Source organism: Mycetomoellerius zeteki, unplaced genomic scaffold, assembly GCF_001594055.1.
Source record: "Mycetomoellerius zeteki isolate Tzet28-1 unplaced genomic scaffold, Tzet1.0 scaffold150, whole genome shotgun sequence".
In the NCBI taxonomy this organism is placed as follows: Eukaryota; Metazoa; Arthropoda; class Insecta; order Hymenoptera; family Formicidae; genus Mycetomoellerius; species Mycetomoellerius zeteki.
Window position 1 is genome coordinate 330,290 of NW_017256448.1, and position 9,633 is coordinate 339,922.

The following is a 9,633-nucleotide window of genomic DNA, read 5'->3' on the forward strand; positions in this document are numbered from 1 at the left end:
TATGATTATATAAAAAATTGATATATTTTATATACAATTATGTAATTATATCCATATAAAATATATCCATATTATACATAATATTTTTTCCCGGAGTACCATAATGATAATTATGAATATAGAATGTTTAAAAAATGAAAGTTAGGCATTTTAAAAATATGGAAAAGAAGATTGAATTTTTCTTGAATATCTATCACAACTAAACAAAATGTTTTATTGTTACTAACAACTTAATTGAAACTTTACCTGACTTTTCACAATCTCTTATATCACACAGATCTTGTGGTACCAATGGATCCGTTGTATAACACCATGTGCCAGCAATATTGCGCGAAGGATTTCTACAATAATTATTAGCATCTTGTACACTAAGTTCAGGATAAAGACTGTCATTTAAATATGTTTGGTCAACAAAATTGATATGTTTGTCAACTTTAAATCCTGATTGAGATAAATTTGAGGATGGTGGTTTCATAAGTAATTGTGATGATGTCAATAAATTTTGTTTTGCCATCAAATGGCGTTTCGAGCGAGATTTTGTGCGAATCAATCTTAAAAATCTAGAAGAAGATTTTGTTTTCAACGATACGTTCGATCTTTGTATCTGTTCGAAATTATAATTATCCAACCATTTCGCACAAGTTCGACCTGAACGAGTCGTTGATAATGTACCTATATAATCATTAGCAGTTCCAGCCATTCGACATTCTGTAAAAAAACGGAAAAAAATTATTTCAACTCCAATTAATCTATTTAACATGTGATACTATATTAAATAAAAAGATAATAATTTTTATATTTAATCGAAGATTAATTTGTAATAATTATGAATTTTTTATATTTTGTTAACTGTTACAATAGTCATCAAATTGTGCAGAACTTTTTTATTTAGTTAGTTTGCTTTACCTACTCACGATCCTTGTGTTAATAACTCAAACACCCTATATACATCATGTTATAAAAAAGTCAGTAATAAAATATAATTATGAATTGAAAAAAAAATTGAACAGATTTAAACATAGTTTAACACAAATTGACTGTAGAAATTAAACACGACATTTTCTGTCATTAATATGCTATCACATTATGTTTGCAATAGAATGTATTTTTAATGCAGATGTAGTTGAATCCGCGGATCTATTAAAATTTCTGTTCGTCTGTGTTTACGTATTGTCACGATTATACATTCACTTATTAAAATTTATTATATATATAAAACATGTATTATATTTTATACTAAATCAGTAATATTTACCTTTATAATTACAAAGAGGAATATCGCATTCCTCATCAATTACTGTAGAATTTAACGTGTAACACCAAGGACCTCTTCGATCTCGGGTAGGATTTCTACAATAATTTTTGGCAAGTTCCGTAGATTTCTCCGGAAAATCTTCATCACTTATATTCTTCTAATAATAAAAAAATTTAAATTAAATTTTAATGATGTAACGTACAGAATATAAAGGAATATAGCCAAGAAAAACTTCAAATTATACAATATCGAAAGTTATGCATGACATCAAAGATTATGATAATGCATAAATTTCATAGAAATATGTGACAAAATTATAATAATCTCTCCATTTTATATAAAAAAATGTCCACGATACACAAAATCAATTTGCAAATCACAAACTAATAAACCGAGCACCGACAAATACCTCGCGCAACAAATATCGTCGTTATAAGTTGCTATTTGCACAATAATCTTAAATATTTTTGGTTGTAATTTTTCCATTTTTCTTCGCTTATTCGCATTTTTCGCTATCATTTTCCATGATTATAGATATGTAATAAAACACTTACATTCAGATAATAAAACGCATTTGCATAATTTTAGAACTTGCAACGTTTAATGTCTCAAAAAATATACAGGGTGTCCCAGAATGACTGTGACACCTTTCGTGAGTAAAAAGAACAGACTAAACTGAATCGAAAAGTCCTATATTATTTTGCAATTTTCACAATAGTCAACGAGATATTAATTTCTAAAAATTGCTTAACAAGCATATGTAATCCGCGCGGTCTATTGCCAAGGACGCGCTTATCGGTCGCAGTCGTTTAACTCACAGAGAACTATTTAGCAAGCGCACTGCTTAAGTTATGACGCCTATAGCAGCGTGCGAGGCGCGATGGTACCTGTACACAAAGTTGTCACGGTTATTCTGGAACGCCATATCTATATATTTATAGGAAAATATTATTATATAATATAATAACGATACAATATATTATAATAAACAATAATGACAACATAATATAATCTGGAGACACGGTAGTATCTCGGTGCTAATATAATATACATAGAAATTATGAAGCAGAATTCGAGACGTTCATCATACTTTAATATTACCTTACTTATCACACAGAATGCAGGTTTGTGTCATAAACTAACTTTATAAAGTAGTCGAGCGGCTGTCCATAATTGGCAACGAAATCCACTAATAGTTATGTTAATAAAACCTTTATACTCAATTCCTAGTTGAGATATCTTACACTCAGATAAATCAATTCCCGACGTGTTATGCACTGAAAAAGAATGAAATATAAAAGGTCTATTCGCGTTGCATGCTCCAGCATGCTCCAACATACTCCAACATGTTCCTACCGTAACTCATACTCAATTCAACGCACTCGTTGGAGTGAGTAGGAGTTATGTTAAATTAAAAATAATCGGGTAGATATTTGCGGATCATACAGAGAACAATATATGTTACCACTGGAAACAGTAAATAGTCTAAGTTTTTTTATACTTTATTTCTGCATTCTTTACTTTTTTTGCATCATATTTCTATTATTTATGTGTGTATATATATATATACATGTATATGTATATATAAAATCACATATAACTTCTTTTATATCACTGAATGTTCTGTATATAATAAAAGCTATATATTAAATATATTTGTCTTCTTGTTTCCAATTTATTACATTGACTGTTCTTTTGAAAACTACATTTTTTTAGTTTATTACATGAATCTGCAATAACCAAGCTTAAAATTTTCAAGAATATCACAACTGCAAAATAATGTTTAACGTTCATATTGTTTTAGTTCAAAGAGCGGTATAAATGATATTATATTTGAGAATTAATTAGTCTTCTATAATATTTTGTTCAGAGTGTCTTCTGTTTGATATTCTTCTTTACTGCCATCAATTACAATTAATGTCTTGCTCATTGCTCAATTGCACCACTACTGCGAATTTCGCTAAAATTAAAAAAAAAATTTTTAGTGAAATTTCAGTGAAATATTTCAATAAATTTTTAGTATTTTTGCTGAAATATCAATGTCAACAAAATTTTTGCAAAGTTTCAGCAAAATTTTTTCACTAGGGAATGAATTTATATTTTTGTGTACATATGATAAATTGTTTTCGTAGTTTTTCTTATTCTATCTAGCAGTGCTAAGTATTTTTACATAAAAGAATTTTTATTTAAATTAAATTTTTTCATTTTATATTGTTAATGTTATCACCCAAGTTTGATTTATAGAGAAGATGAACAACAGAGAAAAAATGTAATTGTGCGGCAATATATAAGATATTATAACATTAAAAGTGTGCATACTTATTTATATAATAAAAAATCACAGAATTTAATAATAAATTATCGAAATTAAGGGGCCTATTCTGTAACTCTTAACGACTCTAACGATATCGTTAAATTGTCGTTGCGCAGCTTTTTTACTATATACAAAATCTGCACAATGACAATGTAACAATATCGTTGCAGTCATTAAGAGTTACAGAATAGGGCCCTTAATATATTATATTTGTGTTAATAATTGTAAATTTTTATTAATTGTCGGTAATGTCATCATTCTTCAATTATCCCCGGGTCTCCGGGACTCCATTGATAGTAGGTTTGTCGCGTCGCACGCTCCAACGTGCTCCAACATGCTCCTACCATAGCTCTTACTCACTCCAACGCGCTTGATAGAGTGAGTAAGAACTGTGGTAGGAGCATGTTGGAGCATGTTGGAGCTTGCGACGCGAACAAACCTCTAGTATAATACATGGCCGAAGTAACATTGGCCATGGTATAATATGCAACAGTCTTTAAGGGGATGCTGGAGCCGCCTGTATTACCGATAAAACTAGTGTTTTTAATGTTTTTGTTCCTGTCGAATTTCTTCGTAATGGTTTCACAGAATAAAAATTCCTTTTCCATGATTAAAATATACATGCTAATGTATTTGTCGCTGATGTATTTTGTGTTCAAAGCTGGAAAAAATAAAAAATTACAGATTTCTTTATCCATTTTTATCTCAGTATGGCGACCAACGCTGAAGGTAAAATGAATAAAGAAATTTGTATTTTTTTATTTTTTCTAGTTTTGAACACAAAATACACTAGCGACAAATACATTAGCGTGTACATTTAATCGTGGAAAAGAAATTTTTATTCTGTGAAACCATTACGAAGAAATTCGACAGGAACATAAACATCAAAAACGCTAGTTTTATCGGTAATACAGGCGGCTCCAACATTCCCTTAATTATAATAGACCTGCTCTTCTTAGCTGATATAACTTTTGCACCAGTTCATCTTTCTTCCTTTCCTTTTCAGGAGAAAAGAAGAAGAAGAAAGATGAACTGATGCAAAAGTTCAACCAATATGCAAAAAGAACAGGTCTAGTATCTCGTCGGTAACGATTTTATCGACAGTTTCACAAAATAGACGCATCTAGTTCCCATGTCGTAAAAATGGATGTAGAGGCGCTGATATATCCACAAACGAACTGCACATGCGCACGGTTCGCAAAGCTTATGGAATCATTTCGTCCAATTTTATCTTTGTTGTTTATCGAACGTTAAACAAGGACAATTAATGCTTATGGGCGTTGTGAGCGCTAAATTAAATACGCCCACGCGAAAAAGGAATGAACGCTCTCAAATTTCTCTTTGGTGTATATATGATTTTAGGTTAGATTATTGACATTGTAGGAAGTGAAGTGATTGCACCTTTAAATTTTGACTTTTTTAACATTCGTATGCAAAACAAATGAGATGGGTTTACTTACGGATCCTAGAGCTGGAACCGGCAAAATCATAAAATTATTATTAAAATGGGAGAAACCTTTATGCTTTGTATTATATATAGGAGGAGTTGTATGGCTAATGCTATTAGCGTTACCGGCGTTTAATGATAGTATGTGTGGCTTTCCTATAAATAAAAGTTTTTGAGATTTAAAGGCATAATGCTATAATTTTAATTTGCATTTATAAACTAATTTAATTTTTAGATACCTATTTTTCTGAGAATGCTTTATTACCTGGATTAGTCACGAAAGAAAGTAACCTGGAACAAACGTCAAAGCAGTATTTCTATGAACTTAGTCACGAGATGAAGAGATATCCGGATAATATGCCTTATGCATGGCTCTCGGCAAAATTCAGTCAGCTTCATTTAGATGTATTTGTACATAATTTTTCCTTAATTTATCCATTTCAGGAACAGAAGGTAATATAATTTTAAAATAAATGATAATTTTTCACTTTCTACACATACATATACAAAATTTTACAGTTTGTAGGACAAAATGTTTATGGTATTGTCAGAGCTCCGCGAGCATCCAGTACTGAAGCTATTGTAGTCAGTGTGCCATATAGACCTATTAACAGCATATATTTAGATACTGCACCTTCGATAGCTCTATTACTTGCATTTGCAAAGTTTTGCAGAAGTAAATCTCTGTAAATTACTATTAAATGGTTAACAAATGATATATCAAAGTATATTTTTTAATAACTGATAATTTGTTTATAGAACAAAAATATTGGGCAAAAGATATAATATTTCTTGTAACAGAGTATGAGCAGTTGGGTATGCAAGCATGGCTAGATGCATATCATGGATCTACCAGTGGCCAGGAAGGAATCTTGATAGCAGGAGATTTATCTGGCAGAGCTGGATCTATTCAAGCTGCTATTAATCTTGAGTTTCATGCAATGAAAATCACATCAATTGATGTTAAGGTACATAAGTTTTGAAAACTATATATAATTATATAAATACTTTATTATATCTACATCTATAAAATCATTTGTTCTTAGGTAGAAGGTCTAAATGGACAGCTTCCCAATTTAGATCTTTTTAACTTAGCACAAAACATGATAGCTAAAGAAGGCATTCAACAGTCTTTCCAACGTCGATTTGACGTTAATTATAGAGATAAATTTAAAAGTTGGTGGTATCATTTTAACACGTTAATGAGTATGGTAGCGACACAAGCTACTGGAGTTCCAACTGGTAATCATGGGCTCTTCCACAGGTACAATTTATAAAATGAGAGAAAACAAGAGAAAGAGGTGTATGTGGGTATATACAGTATTGGATAAAATAAATCAGTAAAAACACATCTAATCATTTTTTAGCGCTTTACAAGCGATGCTGTGCTACTGGGAACTTATTATATTAAAAAATATTTTTATTTAACACATGTTGTAATATATAATATAACATGTACATTTAGATTTTAATCTTTTATATCTTTAGTAATATTATCTTTCACATTTAACTAAAATTTGTTTGATATTTTTTTTAGGTTTGGTATTGAAGCCATTACGTTAGAAGGTTTCAAAAAATCTGGAAAAGAAACAGGAACAAATTTTTACCAAGTAGGACGTATAGTAGAAAGTATAGTAAGATCGCTTAATAATTTATTAGAGCGTTTCCATCAGTCATATTTTTTCTATTTATTACCTTCTACCGATCGATACATTTCTATTGGTAAGAAAAAGAAATAAATATCTTTTAAATACATTTTAATTTGTTAGATTCAAGCAAATGAATAAATAAAAATTATTTTGCAGGGTTATATATGCGACCTTTGGTACTAATAATCGCTAGTTTGTTTATAAAGGCATTTTCTATTTGGCAAAGATTACAGACATTAAATAATTCGAATGAAACAAAAAAGAATAAACAAGATTTATCGAATAAGGTAACAAAATTCTACATTTAGTTCATATATTTTTTTTATCATGTGATTTCACAAATATATCTATTTTAATGAACAGGTCGACAAATTCGACATCGGAAGTATCGCTTCCGAAGTGTTGTGGGCGCACATATTTGGAGTACTAATAATGGCTTCTCCTCGAATTTTCACTTTAATCGGATCACAGATGTTGAATCTACGTACAGAGGATTCATTATACATCAGTTTTACCTTAATCACGATCCTCACGATGTTTGGGCGCTTTTATCCGAAGAGGTAAAACAAGAAAGTATTGTATGGTTTAATTGCGCATTACTAATGAAGGTAATTTGTAGATCAATCAAATACGAAAATATATCACTCGTATTCGTTATTGCTTTGATCGAGCTAGCTACCGCATTAATGTGCATAGCTATGCACAATTTCTCATTAGCATTAGTGACGGCCGTTGTGTATGTACCAATTGTATTTTTGATAACACCGCATCATGAATCTGCTTCCAGGTGAGCGCGATTGAAATTGATTTTCATGTTCTGTCTCTCACATTCTCTATTTTGTTTGAAATTCGTATGTTTTTAATTAATATTTCGCTTTTACAGATTCCGCTGCTGCCAATATATCGTATGGATCATGCTGCATCCATTTATTTCATCGGCGATTGTCGTGATGGGCTACACATATCTTAATTTTCCTACTGATCCCATTCCATCCCTGTTTCTTAGAAGCTATCGCGCCAATAAGCAAGCACTTGTATTCAGCATTGTTGATTCTATGATATACGGCAATTGGTTCTACAATGTCGCCACTGCTGTTATGTTACCGATGTGGATGTTATTTTGGAATGTTATGCACTCGAGCATCGCGACTCCCTTACGATAAAACGATTGTGTAATTCACGATAGTATTTTTATCGATTCGAGTTATACATAAATTATCTTTTTGATGTAATTTTCCTCACGTCTGTAATAAATCGATTAATTTAACTTGTGATAAGTATCCAATAAATATTACTTGCTCTTGGCAAGCCTTTTTGACAAAGTCAGAGAAATACATTTCGAAAGGAGTCCTCAGAGGTCAACTTATTTTCTCGTGAGACTACGTGTTCGTCAATAATACGTCAGCCAATAGATATATTATCTTCCCATGATGATAACCCTTGCGATATTCTTATTGTCGACTCAACTAGTAAATGCGTGCACTAGTTTAGTGCGTGCAGTGAGTACGATAGCATTGGACGAGCGTTGCTAGGTAAAATATCAACGCATTAAACGAAAACTGAGAGCGTAACGGTACGTGAGTTGTTTTTACAATTAAAATTCCGCGTCACATTGACATACTTATACAGATGATGTCACGTATTATTCAATTGTGAATGATATTGATGAAATATTATGTACTGATTGCTGCATATGATTTCATCTAATCGTTCCTGATATTCAAATGTCGTAACACAAATGCCAACGTAATTATGACCTTCTTGAGCCACGCGTGTTTGCCTTTAAGCTTTTTTTTCTTCGATTTTTTTTTAACAATTTTTATTACTTCGCAGAAATTTATATCGTTTATATCATTTATATGGTTTTGCAACATTGCGATACGTAATATATGTAAATTTATTAAAAAATTACATGTTATACATTCCTAATATTTGTTTTGGTTTTTAATGACGTCGTAACCCATTCATAACTGAGTTTTCCTTTTAACCCAAATTTTAAATGAAATATTTGCTTATATTATTTATTTCTTAAATTACTCAAATATTCTGGTAATCAAATAGTAAAAGAAATTTTTATAATAGTAAAATTTTTGCAATAAAAGAATATAAAAATATTACTTGTTTAAATAATTCTTATTTTTTTAATTTATAAAAAACTTCTATAAAAAATTTGGTATGTGTAGATTAAATTTCACTTAAAATATCATACAAATTACTTAAAATCCTTAATTGCTTAACAATAAATTCGTAATCTTGAATGCGAACAAATTTAATACAAATAAATGCGATATGATGAAGATAATAATCGCGATAATGGATTCAAATTTATCTTATATTTTAATTTTGTCGATATACAGAGTGTTAGTTAAGTATGTTGCAATACTCAACAGAGCGATTCTTTATTTCAAGTAAAAAAATCCATACAAACATGTGTCCTAAACGGCTTAGTTTCCGAAATACAGGTGAATGTTCGCAAATGTTTGACAAAACGATAAATTGCGTTGGATATATCTTCCTGCATAAATGTGCTTTGCTTCACGTGAGCTACCATTCGCACAACCGTAAACAAAGTAATAAAATCAAAGTCAAGGTCACAAAATCAAAAATAGACTTCAGTTCTGATTTTTGAGCGTGTACGTCAATCTTTGAGAAGAAGGCTTGATGGACAAGGTGGACGCAAGGTGGACATTTTCAACAATTCATCTAATTATTGTTTTATTTCATCAGAAGAACTGAAGCTTGTTTTTGTTTTTCTGTTTTTGACTAGTTTTTGACTAGTTCAAGCTGTATATTTCTTTCAGATAAACAGATTATTACTACACGTTTAAATTTTTTTATTTCGAAAAAGCCGTTTAGGACACATGTTTATATGGACTTTTTTACTTGAAATAAACCAGTGCTCGGCACTAGATGCACATTTCGGGCTGATTCCGGCGAGCGACCCCCACTACCACTCGAGTCTCAGCGG

The 9,633-nt window shown here is 30.7% G+C and overlaps 3 protein-coding genes across 5 annotated transcripts in view; 2 read left to right on the forward strand and 1 right to left on the reverse strand.

Annotated features, from left to right (window-relative positions):
• LOC108720428 (uncharacterized) overlaps window positions 1–3,049 on the reverse strand; it is a 6,195-nt gene extending 3,146 nt beyond the window's left edge. The window contains exons 1-4 of the mRNA XM_018444426.1: window positions 2,980–3,049; window positions 2,399–2,532; window positions 1,256–1,412; window positions 247–708 (exon numbers count right to left, since the gene is read on the reverse strand). Coding sequence (XP_018299928.1) covers window positions 247–708; window positions 1,256–1,412; window positions 2,399–2,532; window positions 2,980–3,049 — 823 coding nt within the window. The remainder of the gene's footprint in view (window positions 1–246; window positions 709–1,255; window positions 1,413–2,398; window positions 2,533–2,979) is intronic.
• A 1,966-nt stretch (window positions 3,050–5,015) lies between these two features.
• Window positions 5,016–7,887, forward strand: GAA1 (glycosylphosphatidylinositol anchor attachment 1). Its single transcript, XM_018444459.1, has 10 exons — window positions 5,016–5,157; window positions 5,252–5,469; window positions 5,536–5,692; window positions 5,776–5,984; window positions 6,063–6,280; window positions 6,554–6,738; window positions 6,822–6,952; window positions 7,029–7,225; window positions 7,285–7,452; window positions 7,549–7,887. Exons 1-10 carry the CDS (start codon window positions 5,016–5,018, stop codon window positions 7,826–7,828), a joined length of 1,905 nt encoding a protein of 634 aa, XP_018299961.1. The 3' UTR covers window positions 7,829–7,887.
• A 123-nt stretch (window positions 7,888–8,010) lies between these two features.
• ry (xanthine dehydrogenase rosy) overlaps window positions 8,011–9,633 on the forward strand; it is a 17,472-nt gene continuing 15,849 nt past the window's right edge. Inside the window, exon 1 of one of the 3 annotated variants that reach the window (XM_018444450.1) lies at window positions 8,011–8,238. The gene's annotated coding sequence lies outside the window, so the exon portion shown is untranslated. The remainder of the gene's footprint in view (window positions 8,239–9,633) is intronic. The other 2 variants (XM_018444455.1, XM_018444451.1) reach the window with 2 other exon arrangements.